The sequence below is a fragment of the Micropterus dolomieu genome, linkage group LG16 (assembly GCF_021292245.1).
Source record: "Micropterus dolomieu isolate WLL.071019.BEF.003 ecotype Adirondacks linkage group LG16, ASM2129224v1, whole genome shotgun sequence".
Classification (NCBI taxonomy): Eukaryota; Metazoa; Chordata; class Actinopteri; order Centrarchiformes; family Centrarchidae; genus Micropterus; species Micropterus dolomieu.
The window spans coordinates 7,052,897-7,071,716 of NC_060165.1; the positions used below are offsets into that span (position 1 = coordinate 7,052,897).

General features: G+C 40.5%; 1 protein-coding gene across 2 annotated transcripts in view; it reads right to left on the bottom strand.

Moving 5' to 3' along the window:
• Nucleotides 1–18,820, bottom strand: part of LOC123985178 (synapsin-3-like) — a 112,434-nt gene that overhangs the window by 80,083 nt on the left and 13,531 nt on the right. For both annotated transcript variants that reach the window (XM_046072599.1, XM_046072598.1), the window contains exon 3: nt 10,739–10,796. In XM_046072599.1, the coding sequence (XP_045928555.1) occupies nt 10,739–10,796 (58 nt within the window). The remainder of the gene's footprint in view (nt 1–10,738; nt 10,797–18,820) is intronic.

The following is an 18,820-nucleotide window of genomic DNA, read 5'->3' on the forward strand; positions in this document are numbered from 1 at the left end:
ATCACTGTCACTGGGTGTGGTTACAGGTGCAACACAGCACACTTCTGTCAGAAGTACATCAAACATACCATTTATTAACTGACTTTTTTTATAATTTATTGTGAAAAATGCATTTCGCCATTTCAGTATGCCGTGGCTTATTTTTCATTTCATTGCTAAATCCTGCAACCTACCAGCACCGGACTGTTGTTGCTGTGCATGAGGAATTTCTTGTTTTATACCATATATTTCATTTGCAAAATGCTTTGCTTAGTGAACAAATACTGCAAAACAGATATGACACTCCCATCAGCCTCAGCTGTACTTTGTGTTTAGTGCTAATTACCAATTGTCAGCATGCAAACATGCAAACTAAGACGGTGAACAAGGTAAACATTACACTTAACATTACATGAGCATGTTAACATTGCCATTGGAAGCGTGTTAGCAAACTGCTGTTAGCATTTAGCTCAAAACCACTGTGATAAAAGGAAGGCTGTGAAGGGTGAACATCACCAGTAAATGAAGACTGTATTAGAAACATATGACTTCTTTTGTGGCATTGATGGATGATAAAGTTGAGGTATAATACAACATGGTAAGACAAGTTTTAAGACGTGTATTATATTACAACAAAGGGGCTTATGAATGATTGTGTCATGAAGGACAATCAGTGGCCAAACTGCAAGAAGACTACATGTGCAGTAAACATGTCTGTATAGCACATACAGTTTTGGCTAGTAATATAATTATAGTTTCCTAAATGCTTAAGAAGCATTGCTGTTCTTGACTGCGGCTGTTGCGCTAAGGAAACCGCACCGGAACAAAATTGAGCATTCTGCCACATCACTCTGACCGTGCTCCTCAGAGGGGAGGTGGAGGGACTTGGCTTGCAGAGAATGATTTCAGCCCATCTATTACACTGCTGAATCAACATACTGTCATACTTCCAGGGTTCCCTGACACGGTCCAACCTTATGGCTGCATCATCGTAAACTCCAGGTACAGAAAAGCCCAGGAGGGATGCTAAACAGCAGCCAGTTGACCCTTAGACATGAAACGCTGCCGTTTGTTAGTCTTCACATCACTTTTAAGTATAAGGAGAGACACTAATGTAGTAGATTTAATGGGCCCTAAACAAGCAGCCTGCTGACTCTCTGTGGAAAAACAAAAATTAAATTTGACATGACGTGGTTGACTACCAAACACAACACCACAAAGAGACCATGGCTGCATTTCATTTGTCTGTGAGTACTGTAAACCTGAGTCGGCAATGGACCAAATTCAATCATTCACTACCTCTTTACAGTGCACAAAAGGAATGCTGTATTTGACGATGAAATGTTACTCAAAGGAAAAACATAATCAAATGAAAATGAGGCCAGGAGAACAGCTTTGTTTATCAGCTCTGCTATTAACGTGACCACAGCATGCTGCCACCGAGAACACAGAAAAACACAATCACAGTGTGTTTCCACACTGCTTTTGGCTGGAGCCTGAGGAGGAATTTTTTGAAATTGCATGCAAAGTTTTCATGATATACACGTGATATTAGCAAAGTGATCTTACAATGTTTTGTTTATATTGGGTGAACAGAATAATTTATGCTGTTTAAATATTTCCCACATACACTCAGGGAGCACATTCCTCCACAAAAGGATACATTTTGGAGAGAAGCCCTGCACACATGTGCAGCATAACTAATAGCATATGGCAGTCAACTAATCAAAGAAATAGGCTTGTGACTGGAGGGTCGATGGATTACAACCGTGGACAGGCTAGGTAAATAAATAAGTCAAAGCCTAAAAGCTTTAAAGGTGCTCTGATCAAAAATTTTATATTAGTAATGAGTCAAAATGTCTGTGTAGTGTGAGCGCTGTTACTCGTAGTGACAAAACCACAGAGAATTATCACTCAACATAACAGTTCCCCTCAGTTCCACTGAGCATTTTAGGATCTTTCAGTTGATTGTTTTGGTTTCATGCCCAGTGACTTTACTGTTTTGGTTCAATCTCATTAACAGCAGACAGCGGTGAAAAAGCTCTGAAAAATCCACCATGTGCTAACTGCTTTGCACCAACCAGCAAACAGACAAACAGAGAGACCTAAAAATAGAGTAAATAATGGATTTACATGGTCAAAAATATTACTTAATGCAGGTATAATGATTAAAAACCAGAGTTACCACAGTCTAAGAGGAACTAGCAGCAATTTCAAACTACACTGAAAACTTCAGGAAACTTTATCTTTAACTATTTTGGTTTATGAACATTTTGTGATTTGCACAAAAAATGTGCAGCTGGCACAATAAAGAGCATCTGTTTGAATGACAGTAAGCTTATCATAAACTGATGCTGTGATAGCCTCACTACACAAACCTGCAGTAAGCTGCCCCGCTTTGTAGGCAGTGTAGCACATCTCATATAGATCAGCCTTCACAAACGTCACATGGATGGGGATGGAAGCAAATCCTCCAGCTGACCCTCTACTCAACCCAGATCCTGCCAATTTGCATAGCACGTTCAGTCATTTGCTATCTACCCATTCTCACACAGTGATCATCATTTCAGACTTTAAGCCTGATTTACCGAGCTTTACATGGGCTTTCATCTACATAAAAAGGACATATTATCAGCAATATTCTCTCAGAGATAAATTTCCCTTTCATCCAGTGCTGTGGCCCATGTAAACTCTGTATGGGGGAGTGAGTTGGTTTTGAAAAGAATGTGCCAACATAACGAAACTGGGTTTTTTTGCCAAGAAACAGAGAAAAAAAACACCCACATCTTTTATTTATTGTGTTGCACTCTTAGAGGAAGAGCAGGGGGGCGAGTAAATGCCGTAATCTTATTTAGGGGACAACGAGGCGCCACTCACACTCAATGTGCCTCAAGGACATGCACTTGGCTCCCTTCCTTTTCTCAGCTCTTTTCTACTGATAACCACCTCTGAAAGAAACATCTGTGTGCTCGGCAGCACATGCCTTGCTAAAAAGACTGCATAACAAACCCAAATGCACCCGAAAAGATACTCTCACTTGCACATGTACACACACACACCCTCCATCACTGCATCTCCTAAACAAATCCCATCCCAAACACAGGGTCCTATGTTGACTTTTGCTGCGACCAGATAAAATCAGAGAGTGGGCAACATTTTGGCAAGGACCGAGCATTCCACATATTTTCTGATTGGCTGGTTCAGGGTAAGAGGAGTGCTAACAACCACTGTCATTGGGCAGTAATGTATGAAGTGGCTAGTGTGGGGCACAGCCCCAGAAGCCAGGACAGGAGGCTTTTCACAGCACCATGGTTACCATCACGGTAACACATTCAGACACTTGTCTTGGAACAGCTCTTGCCCTGGGAAAGGAAAACAGGACAACTGCCTTCAGAGCTGATTCTCCTCATCTCAAAAATTGCTTTCAGCCAATTCAGGATGAACAGAATTACAGAAGACTGTATGGTTGCGATTAGGTTTAACAATGTCTAAAGCTGAATATTTCTCCTTACTGAGGGGCTTGTTCTACTGTTGTTTGAAATTCTGGACTTGGAGTTACTGCGAGCCATAGTCATTACCACCACTCACTGGTTCTTCATTGGTTTATTTACAGTAAACCAAGCAAATGTAAAACACATCTCTTTCTCTCTACCACAGAAGAACAACAACTAATGGAAAAGCTTCCATGGACCTAAAGAGGTCATATCTGTGAAGATTCTCAGTCATCCAGGTCATAGTTATCCAAAGAAGGTTGAAATCAAGGGCAACTGGACTTGGTTGAAAGTTACTAGAAGACATTTTGTCCCTCATCCAAAGGACTTCTTCAGTTCTGACTGACTGGTAGGGAAACAAGGCTATTTAACCTCAGTGGGGTTGTTTGCCAGGATTGTCGATACCGCTGGTTGTTTAGTGTTCCTGGCTGTTGTAACAACAGTCGTTATGGTTTTTAGGACTACCCGAGGCCAAGACTGAACGACCATCGCTGGCATCCTCACCTGAGGCCAATAGGTTACGTGTAATGGTGCTTTCAGACCAAAAGCGAAGCAAAGTCAATGCAAAGACCCATAGAGCCGCGATTTCCTGTCGGGCGGTGCGAAGCGCAAAGGCAATGCAAACATTGCTGGGAGAAAAAAAAGCGAGGAGGTTGAACTACCTGGTGAGTTCAGAAAACATGTGTCTGTAACTTTATTCCAGATATCATTGTACTTTACTGTGACCAAGTTAGCATAGCATAGCCCTGATCGATCCAAACTCCATTCAGAAAACAAACATTTTAGAAGTTGTTGTCCTGCTGTCTTGCTGACAGACCTGACAAAGCATGAATTCATATGTTTAACAAATCTGCATCATGTTGTAGTTATTTCGGCATCAGTTTAATCCGTTTATTCCTATTTAATCACAGCAAAATGTTTACTTTGGGTTTCATACAGTTGTAGTAAAGGCAAGTTGTGTTTATTCACATTATCGCCTTAAAATCGCCTTCTCGCCTTGTGTGTGAACACTTGCAGCGAATATATTCACGCGAGGAAAGCGTTGCGAGGCGAAAGTTGGTCTGAAAGCGGGAATTAGGCCTTCTTGGACTGTGCTGTACACATTGAAGAGGACAGGAGCCTGCAAATTGGTGTTTACAGAAAACCCACACACACAGACCAATACCTACCCACTTATCCCCCACTTACAATGCGGTCCTTTCATCACTTTCCAGGAAACTCAAGTCCAAGTCCAGTTGCCCTTGACTTTAACCTTCTTTGGATAAAGAGGTCATATTATGCTCTTGGACTTTTTCCCTCTCCTTTATTGTGTTATATACCTTTTTTATGCGTGTAATGCAAAGTGAAAAAGCCCAAAGTCCAGCCCAAAGGGAGTTCCCATCTCCCACAGAAAACACTGCTCTGAAAACAGCTCATTCGTAGTCCAGCCATTTCCCTTTCATCCCTGTGACGACACATGGATGAAAGCAAAATGCGTCTCATAAAACGCTTGCCAAGCGGCTAGTCCAACACTCCCTCAAAAACACCGGTGGAAAAACACTGAGTGCAGCACATCTCTCCTCTCCCTTCCAAACACTAGCTACCCACCATGGCATTCAATGGACATAAAGTTGTTACTGTGATCTAGAGTCTCAGTTAAAACCTTATGGATGAAAGATACTTTTGTTACTGATTAATAACCCACCACTCTGTAACTCTTGCTCCAGTCCATGTTGCTAAGCTGGTAAGGGGAACATGTACAGCTGAACTGAAACCGCGTTTACCGGCTTCTCACTGACCCGCCCTTCTCTGCTTCTGATTATTTAGTAGTCCTTAACCAGGAAACTGCACATGTGCAACTCCCAACAAAGATCATTTAGAGACAAGATGTATCACTCCATAGCTAAAACAAAGCCTTCAACACAGGGTGAAAAGAAGAGCTGCAACAATGTGCAGTATGACAAAAAATATGGTGTTTTTTAAAAATGAAACAATGTAAACCTGTCCTGGTACAACCCCTAAATAAAATGATGAACCTGAAAATTAGTATAATACCACTTCTTTAATATGTGCTGGATCACTGGTTGTGTAAAAAGACAGGAGCAACACAGACATATAGGCACTTTAATCAACACAATATTCTACTTGAATTACCAATATCTCATACTTGAGAAAAAATAATGTCGTGTTAAGCACTGTTGTTGCTCTATCGTGTCACATGTGCTCTGTCCTGACAAGCCATGTGAACCTGTGGACACTACAGTAAACACCACTTGACAGTAGCTCATCTGGAATCTTTGTGAGTATTTTTAGACTAACCCGAGTCACTGAGGTTCAGGTGGTTAAGGTGCCTTTTGTTTGGTCATGAGTCAAATTGTAAACAGGATCTTTTGTCCTTTGGCAAAAACAACTTGGGAGGACTGATCAAGCTGCACTTCAACCACAATCTGCAACTTTGTCTTGGGAGCAAGATAACTAGAAAAGGTTAAATGTTCTTATGAAAATGTATATGAGCTGAAAATTGCAGTTACTGTCAAAAAAACAACAAAATACTTTCAATGTGAAATATTGCACAGGAGTTGTCAAATGAGGTAGTTGAACTACCAGAATAAGAATCAGTTGAAGTGTCACTTGACATGTGGACACTAGAAGCAGCTTAAATGTCTTAAAGAGCACAACATGAATTCAGCTGAAATCGGACGGTCAGTGTCTTATCCATTAAAGCAGTTGAACTGTGAAAATTAAAAGATTTAAAAAAATGTGCCAGTATAGAAATGTTATACAATGGAGGTTGTCGAAAACATACAAAACATTTTAGGAAATAAAGTATATTTTATCATGATGATTATGGAAAAGAACAAAATGTATCATTATAACTAGAATTTCTAATAACAGATGCAGTTATTACAAGGAGCTACTGTTAACGCAGATCCAAGCCATAATTAACCTTACTGAACTTCCTCTCCACAAATACCTATTATATTTAACACTGACATTGTTCCACTGATATCTTATTTTACTTTTGGTCCCGAGTTGGTTGATAGAATTGTTCTAGACCAGATGGAGCCTCTTATTGTATGATTTCCTTTCATCTGAAAATAGATTTGGTTATTTTTCTGTGATACAAAGTGCTTCTTTTATTGCCTCACCTCTTTAGTTTCAATGGGGAAAACCTTGACCAACCAAGACCCGGATGAAATACAGCTTTGAATAAAGAATGTTGCGTAGAAGTAGCTGTTACATTACTCTTGGATAGCAGTGAGCATGCTCACTGGGGAATAAGAATGTGCAGAAAATTGTCTGGCAAGTGGTAAGCTGACACGTTAGAGTTATATGAGGTGAAGCTATTCAGTTTTGTGTACAAATGTTAAGTGAGAACAGGCTGTAGTCATTTGATTTGTAGTTGCAGGGCAGACTATTTTGTTGACTACCTCGGAATTTTAGTAACCCTTGATAAGCTCCGTTGAATCACATACTGATGCAATTGAGAGGTCTGAAGTACAGTGGACCATTCATGTGCACCACAGAGAAGTATTTGCCGCTAATCACTACCACCTTGTATAACAGTGAAATAATCCATTGAGGCACTAAATGTTGAAATCTAAGACAGATGCTAGATGCAACAGGGCAACAGAAGGCATGGGGGCAGCTGGATCAGTCAAATGTCTGGACCAAGTACCAAACCAAATCATTCATCTTGAGCAAGTTCTACCCAGAAGCCCTATGTCATGTGCAAATACCAGCCAAAAAAGGGTACGGATAACATACAGCCAACTGCCTGTGAGCTGCCATTACTGCAGCAGAAAGGAGTGTGGCTGGCGCTGAGGTCATAAGCCTGCTGAGCAGATGTTGCCCTGCCCGACCCAAACCACACATGGTCCGGCAACCCTAAAGAACTGCCCCTTGTTCTTTCACAAACAACAGACCCATTTCAAATTGAACTGCCTCATTTTCTCAAATTGTGCAAATTGCAGTGTTTATGACTTTGCAGGGCTTGTGGGTAGCAAACAGGCCGTTTGTTTGGCATCCTTTTGTCGGGTTTCACTATTTCTGCGATCAACTTTGACTGCAGCAGGTGAACATTCATTTTCACATATTTTGCCACGGGCTGTCATATTTTGTGCCAAACATCACAAGCAAGGTGACAACTTTCAGCCCACAAGAGCTCAGCTCAAAAGGCCCTCAGCCTGGCACTGCCACCATGCTACACACATCGGAGATACTTCAAAGGAAACAAAAGACATTGTAGCCGATACCTAATCCTCTAAACTCCAAAGACCTCTGGAATGCACCACTACTCTGAATGAACGCACCTAATCTCTGTGTCGAAGTGTAAAGTGGCGAGCATATGTGTCTAGATAACAAATCGGTTTAGTCAGTGGGCCAAATAATCTCCAGACACCTACTGTGAGATAAAACTCCCAGAGGAAATATCTACAGAAAATAACACACAATTGGGTCAGATGCTGGGCTCAAACTTTAAACTGAGACTATGTAACTTTAAAAAAAGGAGGAACAACACAATTTTCCTCTAAAAAGTGAAACATTAAATACCAGCAGCTTATGGTGGCTAATGTTAGTTAATGATAGCATTGTTAGCATTCTTGAGGTAAATCTTGCTAAAAATGAGATTACTTACTTTACAAGTGAATGGCCCTACAACTTTTCCCGCTTGTGCTACTATTCTAGTAGGTTTTAAAATCCTGGTTTTTAACTTGGTTACAACCTCTCACTTTTAAGACCCTACTTTTCATTTTTCGGATCATAACAATTTGGGCTATATTTACAGACATATTTAAAGAGTTGTTCCTAGTAATTAGCATTTCGTGTTTTTCAACTGGTCACAATTGAAACTATAGGTTAGTTTACTCATTGCAACACTACAACAAAACTAGAAAACTTCTGCTTAATTTTATTAATTTAACTTGTTGTCTTGTGTTTGTTCATCTATCAAAAGAAATGCTAATTAATTATAACAGAGAGTCGTAGCAGGTTCCAGTTCTTTCTCTGCATTATTGTTTTGTTCAGTTTTGGTGGTGGGGTGACGCTGTGCACAGAAAAAATTTACCATTTTGGGAAATATGCTTGTTTACATTCTTGCCAAGCGTTAGATGAGAGGATTGATGCCACTCTCGTTTCTCTATGTGGAACTGGAGCCAGGAGGCTGTCAGTGCTAGGTTGGCATAAAGACTGGAGGCAGGGAAAAAACAGCTAGCTAGGCTAAAAATAAACTCCTATCAAAACATCTAAACATATTTAATTGAGACATTCTGTCTTGTTTGTTTAATCCTTACACAAACAAAAATGTAAAAAGAAAAAATCTGTGATTTTACAGGAAGTTACTTTGCATAATTAATTCAGCTGTCCTTTGATTGATTAGTATAGTAGACTTTGATGATGAAGATGTTATAGACTTTGTCAGCATGTTAGCATACTGACAGTAGCATTTAGCTCAAAGCACCAATGTGCAGAGGTCTCACAATGTCTCCCAAAGCTGCTAGCATTACTGTAGAATTGTACTAAGATTATGAAATGCTTGTTAAGAGAAAACAGCGGTACACACCAGAGAGAAAACTGTATGACTGTGTTTGTTTAGCCTTAGTGTTATCACATTTCTGTATCTCATGATTTAAGTGAGTCACAGGGTCATAATATGAGCACTGACCTGATGATTTCTGGCATTGTTTTTATTTGGAATCAGAAAGGTACGCTTTCTGACTATGACGATCACATGTGTTTCAGGCCTCGTATCATCAAGAACTAATGAACATAATTCATCATTTTCAAAAGAATTCAAAGAGCAATGGCTCAAGCCTGTTTTTATTAGTCACTTAGGAGTAAAAAGAACCACCACGGGCGCTCCTGTGAGCATCTGTTTAGTGGATAGGAAGAGTTAACCAGTGGATACAAGACCTCAGGCGTCTGCCAAATGTAACTTCAAAGCAGGCCATGTAAATGAGAGGGAATGATCCACAACAATGGGCTCACAAATTTGTTGTGGGACAGTGGCTGGGGAAGTTACAAGGGGCAGTGCAGCTTTAATGACAGATATTATATTGAGGAATCAAAGCTTTGACTCTTTGATGGAGATTGGCATCAGGCCTCCACACTGCAGCATCACATGCTGTGGTGAGTCTGTGCTGGAGTCCAAAGATGGTACCTTATATGGCAGCAAGTAAGCCAGAGAAGAGTTATGTTAGTTTGTGGCTTGTGAGCACTTGTTCAGAGAGCTTTAACAGCATGAACCTGACAGATGACAGCTAGTATATTATATATATATATTGAAAAGAAAGTCTATTTAATGACAAAATGTTTGCTGTGTAGAGATGTTAAAAAAAGGAGAAAGTGCATTGGGTCTCTCTGCTTTTATTGTCATCCCCTAAAAGGGTTCATCTCAGCATGTTGCTAACTTTTCACACAGAGATTGGATTTCCATCATCCTAAGGCTCTCAGCGAGGTGCACTAACAGCCTATGAAGAGTCTGGCTGCTGAAGGCAATTAGCGAATGACTTGTTATCGCCAGTGCAGAGAGCTTTTGGGAAAGAGTGGAGGGTCCAACAAGATCTAAGTAGGTCAGCAGGAGCTCTAGCTCAACTTTTGGGGGGGGGGCTTGTGTGGCCCCCTCATTATCAGGTTGAGGGGTCTAATTAACTCTGCCACATTTTTATTGAAGTTCAAAATTTGTGACACCACAAGATTTTAGAAAAGGTTCACATTTAATAGAAAAATCTTGACTCATATTCCAACCCCATCCCGTCCCAGAAAGAGGATGTGACCACAACAGTAGAAAGTTGAGCAAACAGGCTATAAAATCACCGGTCCAGTTTTTTGTGGTCTCTTTTTTCTTCTCTCATAAAAACCCACCACTTAAACAGCTCTGGTCTCAACAATGGCTTGCAGATGTATACAGTTATTTGAGGTAAATTAGATGTTATCTACACACTGTAAATACTGCATGTCTAGACTTATGCACACATTATTGTGCATACTGTATATCATATTGACACAATTGTGTTGAATTATAATCCAGCTACTTTAAAGGAATAGTTCAAGATTTGGGGAAATATGCTTCTTTGCTTTCTTGTCAAGGGTTAAGTGAGAAGAATGATGTACAGTATGGGCCTTTCCGAAACAAGACCCTTGCCACTTCCACTCCGACACGGAGTGAACTCTGGTCGGAGTCATTATTTATTTAAATGAAGACTGAATAATTAAAGCAGTTTTAAACATCACATTTTTAAAATTGTTTATTAACAGATCTACTTCGGCAAAATGTACGTAAAAAATACCTGCTCCACCCGGATCTCATACTCTCCGTTCAGCTTCTTCCCTCGAAAATACTTTGCCCTGCAAAGAAACAAAAGACACACTGTCAAGAAATTGACATGCTTGAGTATGCTTTTTATACACAGTTAGAGCATTTTATTTAATTAATACTCTGCAGATATGGGAGTTCTACAATGGAGTATAAAGTATAAAATACTACATTGCAAGGATTGATTTGTCTATCTTTAGGTATGTGTGCCTCAACATGTGGATTCTTCCCCTGCAACAACAGCACAGTGTGTGCTCCAAACAATCCTAACAGTCAAAACAACCTTAAAATATCCTTTGTTTATTTGATAGAAGGAGAGCCGAAATTTCAACAGACCTTCCAAAATACCTTGTGAGAGGGCGAAATAATGACTCATATTTTCCATAATTACAGAATCTGACCCTGCAGGGCTTCAAGTGAACAGAATCTCTTGGCAATCTCTTGGAGTATCAAGTGGAATACAGTGCTGTTAAGAAAGAGAAGGATACTCCCTGTGTGTGTATATGTATGACAGTTTGTGGTCAAGGTGAAACTAAAATACAGTGGCAACATTATATTGATATTTCTCTTACTGTTACTACTCTAAAGTTTAGGAAACAGCTGATGTTCAAAGAACATACAGGAATCATCCAGCGCTGATGCAGTTGTATACTTGCGGGATGAACCTGTGAACTTCCAGTTACTGGAAGAGTTATCTTCCAAACCATCAGACCTGCAGTATTCAGATCGTGTGTGCCTTTTCAAGATTGAGTTTGTATACAGAAAAACTGCAGTGCAAAGTTGACATTGTTGTTTACACTTGGTTCATTTAAGAACACTTTGCACAATTGAACTTGTTTATTCTTTTATTGGATTGGGTCAAGCCAAAACCAATCACATTCCAATTCCTGTAACTTCTTCGCTGATGTTGGGACAGTTGAATAGATACTCTAGTGATTTGAATTTGCACATCTATAAAGTTGGGGGGCTTGCAAGAGACATTACTCTCCAAGAACAAAATATATCAAGACATTTTTTCCCTGTGAGTCAAGCTCCATAAACACTGCATACTACGTTTCCCATGATACAACTCAATTGTTAGATCATTTAATGTCCCCAGTTTGCAATGCAGGATTTCTGTCTACAAGCTCAATCATTGATAGTATTCTTAAGAGTTCCCAAAAACTCCCTCTAGAAAATAACTCTTAAATATTAATTAAAACAGATTACTGTTGAACTCTCACCCTTTGCAGGCATAGGACACTTAACAATCTGTGAGCTTCAGGCTGGAGCTGTGTGTAGCCGAGGATCTAGGCTACATGCTAGAGGCCTTTGGTTACTGGGACAGGCTGTTGGGGATTTAGAGTGCCTCTCGACCTACTCACACCAAAACACATTTTCCTTTTGCAGCGTTTTTTCTCAGAGCCTCTCACCTAACAAAGCCTCTTTACTTTTCCACTTGTCTTCTCCATGACTGCCTTTTTGTTTTTCATTTATCCTTTTCAGTCCATTCATTAACGTTCATTACACTGAGGGGGACCTTATTCTTAACATCTCCCAGCTGTGGGACTTGAACGTTTTGGGTCTCTAGCTGTCTCATTCTCTGCCATTTTAGAAGCCGTGAATCTTTAGAATGACTGACCTACATACTAGACAGGCAATGCCCCCTCTCACCCTGGACCACCACCACCACAGAGCATGAGCCAGGACCCACAGGCTCACCACCTAAAAATGACTGGAATGCATTTCAAGGTATTGCAAAACATGTCGTCACTCCAAGTGATCAATTTAATTTACAGGTCACTGGGCTCCCTGGTTTGAACAACCGCTTTACATGCCATCAAACGTAAACATTCAGCTCCACAAAGATGTCTGGGCTTTCTTTCTCCCAGTTGTGCACACACCCACTATATAAACACCATGGAGCTGAATTCCTTTTTTTAAATCATGAGAATATAGTCCTTCTTTAGTGTCCCACTAATAGGAACCGTATGAGTCATGTATGCGGACAATATCAGGATATTGTAAAAACAACCCCATCAGGGTTGTTTTTACAGTTATCCCTGCTTCTATTTGTACCCACTCAGCTAAACTCGATGCTGTGCTAATGCTGCTGTGTTTAAAAAATAGATTTTCTATGCTGGACACATATTTTTACAAGAAGATTAAATTCCTGTATGCAAGGATAAAGGATGCAAGGTTCCCAGTAATAGGAAACCGGAAAAGTTTCATCATTGTTGCATGGCTTATGTGTCACATGTCTATTACCATTTTATCAATCGTTAACTGCATCTTTTAACTTTTTCAGACATAATTATTGCGGTATTTTACTTATGTGTAATGTTTATTGTTGTACTGCATGTCTGCATGTAACAAAAGTAGGTTGTTTCTTGTTGCTTCATGTTATTTGCATGGCCATCTGTGTCTAAATGGTGTCTGCTGTGATTTTGAGAATTCCTGTTTTGTTGCTCTTGTTGTTGTTTTTATGGTGTTTCGATGTACTTGTTCTGTACATTTTTATAATTTTTAAGGTTTCAAAACATCTTTCCGAGGGACTACAGTTGAAAATTAGCCAGTAAGTTAACACCGGCACATTTACAGTAATGTTAATTAATGTGTGTTGTCCTTATAAATAAATAAATGAAATGAAAATAATCTTAAGGTTTTCTGGCTGTTTAGGGCAGCAGAAACAAGCCGTAAACACGATTATCACCTTATAAGTTGATATGGCCAACTTGTAAGCAAGTTGGACATTTGTGTAAATAGTTAGGCAACACGATCATTCATTTGGAGTTAAGTTTCTGTCCACCTGACAAACATGCAATATGTACTCTCCTTTTAGCTCTGTTTTTGGTCTCCACTAACTTCTGAGGAAAACATCTCACTCTTTAGTTGCTAAAATACAGTCTACTGTTAGGTGCTGGGCAGGTAGTGTACAATAAGTTTACCATAACTTTTTCACTGACAACAGCCGTGAGAGTGAACCAACACAGTAAAGTTGCGGGTCAGAAAACCAAAACAATGAGCTGAAAGTCACTAAAACACTCCGTAGAGCTGAAGGGGACATGAGAGTTAGGGCATGCTCATGAGAGTAGCATGATAATTCTCTGAGTTCATCAGCAGTGGTCCTTTGATTGATGATTGATATAAAAATATAAATCATAGCATTGTAAACTTTTAACGAAACGTTAGAATGGTTTAGAGAGACTTTAACTTGAACTTTATTAACATATAACATATTGAGACAGTCCTGAGAACAAAGAGAACTTCAGTCATTTCATGAAGTGCCCCGTGACGATATATGTTTACGTTCAGGTGACAAAACCCTCTAGTGGCCAAAGTAATTATGAAGGGAACAAAGGAGGAACTCAGATGACACATAGAGCGACATAGAGAGACCATGTAGGGAGGAGGTCGGGATAGACGGATGGTACAACAAAACAGCCCTCAAAATTCGGACACTCCAATCTGTTCAGAAGACACAGACGATAATGGGTTGTCCTGATTAAGTAAATGTATGTATTACCTTTTCAGTACTTTTTAAAATAATTCTGATACATTGTAATGTTGGCCTGCAGGTGCTGTGAGGCTCAGCATGGGTTGCTAACTGCCAAAATAAGATGTTTTGCCCTTGTTCTGCAGTGTGTGGGCTCTCTCCTTTTTCTTTAGACAAAACATGAAATTAAAACCCTTCATGTGGCTAAGGACAACCAGAAGCCAACCAGTACTCTGCTACACACATGAAGAAGTAAACACTTTGCCAGAGCAGGGCTGAATTGAGCAATCAGATGCTCATATCATTTAGAACACAGTGCAAACAGTCTGGCAGCTCCTTGGCAAATCGTCTTAAATGCCAGCCTGAGAGGGAGGGAGGGAGCGACATCGAGACTGAAAAAGAAGGGATCGTCGGTGGTGGCGGTGATGCTCTCGGAGACTTTGCCTCAGTGCTGTGTACTGCTATTGTGCATCAGTCATTGCTGGAGGCCAAGCCTGTCAGGACAGAGGAGTGTTTCCCCAGAGACCTCAGCCTCTCTGCTGGAATGCCCAAGAGGAAATTCAACCCCAAGGCAGGGAGCGTTGGATGGACGGACACCCTCGCCATCCAGTGTGATCACTTCACCATGCCTTCAAGCCAGGACGATTCAGAACGACTGCTCTAAGTCACTAGTAATCTGTCCAGTGTCAGCAAGGAGGATTTACTTTAATATTTTCCCTGATATGATAATATGTCGTAAAAATATTGAGTCTGCACATTTACAAAAGACAGACTACAGCTGTGCGGTTGCCTCAGATGATAAGAGTGGACAGGTAGTGGTGGATGGTAAGAGTTTATTGTGATTACTTATCTGGTGGACATTTGCCAATGCAGTAGAGTAAAGCTGTGCTGTGGCTTTAGCCGTCTATCACATTTTCTTCTCCAAATAAAACAGTTATGTTGGCTGCCCCTGTCAAACCAGTGACCACAGACAGGATAAGATCAATGTTGATTTATGGAAATGAACGAAAAACACAACGCATCTGTTCGGAGGGTGAGTGTTGGAAGACCCGTGGAACACATGGTGGCTTAAAAAATAAAAACAAGATTACATCTGGAGTCACTACAGGGCTGTGAAGTAAATTAGTAGTAAATTTGGCCACCACTGAGATTTCAACAGCAAGGCCCATTTCCTTATGTTGTCCTTATGAGTCAACAACTCAGTTGCCTAAAGGCAGGTTTCACATTGTCCTAAAAACCAACACTGTGATTGGAAAAGCCAACACCGTGACACAGACACGTTGTCAACGCAGCAGCCAAATATTTGGTCGAGGTGTACTTGGCTCAGGGGGTCGAGTTTTAACTGTTAAGCTCCTGCTACATGCTCTACCTTCAACTTTTGAATTGGCCATTCTATTTTGGTCGAGTTTTTTACCCCAGTGCTGTTGTCATCTTATCTTTAACCTAAGTAGCATCACAGACACTCTCACAGCTAACAATTTTCAGTAATATCTTGCACGAAAACTACCACAGAAAGGGTTGATCTGGAGATAAAGCAGAACATAGTGCTTAATCTGCTGCAGACTGAGAGGCGTCTTTTATATTGTTGTAAAGAGATAATGTATTTACTTCTATTTGTTCAATGCAATGGCAATTCAATAAAATGTTCAATGATGAGTAGGGGTATTATTATTATAGCATATATCAAAACAAAGTTACAAAGGGCTTCACACAGCAAGCCAAGATCACATAAAACATAAACGCATGCTGTTGGCAGCAAGAAGTTGTTTAGCCAAGTATTTTCAAGTATTCTGGAGATAAAACGTTATTTTGAAATAAGCAGTTCTTTTTCAAGAACCCTATGGTCAAGCCCAGGCTTTTCAGGAGTGCTTGAACACTAGCACTTTTGAAGTAGTCTGGGATGTAGCCCAGAGTTGGTGAGCTGTTGAGAGCAACCAGGGCCCAATTGTTTCTGTAGAATGATGTCCCAGAAGTCACACAGTTAAGGTTAACACAACTTCAAGGTCAATCCTAAAAGTGTGCAGCTTACCATGCATTTGTATAAGAATCATTTCAGTGTGACATAGTGTTTCAGTCTGTGTTTGTGGCTCATATCCTGCTTTGACTGGGAAGAGCTACTGTTGACAACAGAACATCTGTAAGCTCAAACACTGTGAGTGCAACTTGCTAAAACAGTAGAGGAAAATTGTTTCATATAAATATCAGAGGCAATCGCACATCACCATCTGCTGGCCAAAGCCCCTTACTTCTACACAGAAATATCAAAGCGTGAGAAAACTGTCGAGTGTTTCTCTGTGAAGCTAAAGTTGAACTATAATGCCACTCAGTGGCCAGAAAAGGAAAAGGCTGAATTACAAATCAAATCAAACAAAATTAACTGAATCTAATCTAAAATAATCTTTCTTTTATATTAATATTAAAAATGTTGCTTTCTTAGGTTGGATCCATCTTCAGTGGCCATTTCTGTTTGAGAAAGGAGCTGCTCAAGTGGCAGTTCAGTTCTATAGACAATCAGGGGATCCCTGACCCAAAAAGGCCCCCTGGACATGTGTTTATCCAGCCATGTTAATGACAGTAGTTTGCTTCTCATGTCTCTTTTCCTATGCTGCTTTGATGTCGCTCCACTTTTTAAATCGGCCACACATTTTACTAATTAAGTTCAGTTAACTTTTCATGAGTACTATTCAGACTGCAAAAAACAGTTGTATGTCTTTAGTGCTATAAAGTCTGAATAGAATGGGTTAGACTTTATGTTGAATACACTGTTTTTGGAGCTCCATACTAGGGACTAAAACTCATGTCACCCTCTGCTGTTTAGATTTTGACTTTTTTTATACCAGTCTTGGTGATTGCATTATATTGTACAGGTGTTAATATTACTGTGTCAACCCTATACACAATGAGTTCTTGAGAAAAAGTATCCTCCTTTTGGTTCATGTACTAAAAAAACAACCAACCACTAATCGAAGCTTCCTTTATTCTTTCATTATGTAAGTAAAGAGTTTATTTAGTTGAATGAAAACCCCCGCTGTTCTCTAGGGATGGTCCCTCAGAGTGTTGGAGTGAGTCTGGACAGCTCAGTGGGGGGATGATCCTCTGATGACTCATTTCAGAAACACACAGGATGTTAAGAGGAACAGGTCCTTCAGGGATTTCAGCCAGCCGGATTAAAGAAAAGAGGCCGCCCCGCTTTTCAGAATATTGAGAGCAATCTTGGTGTTTTTGACATGGCTGTCAGCGGGGCAGTTTAATTTAGTGATCATTTTTAGACCCCAGCTTGAGCTCCCCGCTGGGCCTTGGTTACAGATGCTGCGGCACACAATGATCCCTGCTAACTGTGTAGATAAACTCAAAGGGCTGTAAATAGCTAATAACAGCTTCACTGAGCTCAATTTACCAGCAAATGTCAGGCAGAAAAACAATTCATGAAATGGAAGGGTGGTTTATTGATTCAGTAAGACAAACATGAAAAATTGGCTGCTGCATGTCTTGACTGCAGCTCTGGAAATCAATTCCTCCACAGCTGATGTCAGCCTCTAACATGCATGCATGGGCTGTTGTTGAAAGATGAACCCGGCTCTTCTCATTATAGTCATTTTTTTTTTTTTTCATCTCCAGAGCAAAAGACACTTCCTCTTGTTACCATGACAATTGCTATACCACCACAGAGAGCCATGAAAACATGCAGAAGTCAAGGACGGCCGAGTCTATCACAAACAATAAGACGTCTCGCTCCTTTTAAAACTGCACCTGAAGAATGTAAAGGTAAGCAAAGTACATAGAGTGAAAACTTCTCACACTTTAGCCATCATTTTTCTTCATATGCTAACAGATATTGATGGTTGATTAGTTTACTGGTTGGCGATGGGGCAGAGGATAAAACACATGCCTCTGGTGTGTGAGACACTTGTTCGATTGATTGACTGGTTCGAAGAGTTAACAAAAAGTGCAATCAAAACAAAAAAGTGCAATCAATACAAGATCATTGTAGGGGACAGAAGAAGAAGAGCACAGGACGTGCATGTTAGAGGTTAGGAGTTAGAGGTGTTATAAGAGGAAGTGTTCTCGGAAGAGATGAGTTTTCAAGAGCTTCTTGAAGTTAGAGAGGGACACCCCTGCTCTGATGGCGTGTGGTAGCGCGTTCCACCATCGTGGTGTTACAGATGAGAATAGCCGGGACTGGGATTGCTTTGTGTGAAGGGATGGCAGAGCCAGGCGGCGTTCATTGGAGGAGCGTAGCGTAATTGAGAAGAGAAGGGGCCCTAGCACTGAGCCTTGGGGCACCCCTGTGGAGAGGTAGTGGGAAGAGGATAATTGTCCTTGCCACAAAACATTGTAGGAACGCCCCGAGAGGTAGGATTTGAACCACAGAAGTGCTTTACTCGAGATGCCCATTGCTGAGAGAGCGGATAGCAGGATCCTGTGGTTGAATGTGTCAAAGGCAGCTGATAGGTCAAGCAGGATAAGAACCAAGGATTGGGCTGCAGGTTTAGCTGACCTTAGTGCTACTGTTACAGACAGAAGAGCCGTTTCTGTAGAGTGGGCACTCTTAAAACCAGACTGGTATGGATCTAGGAGGTC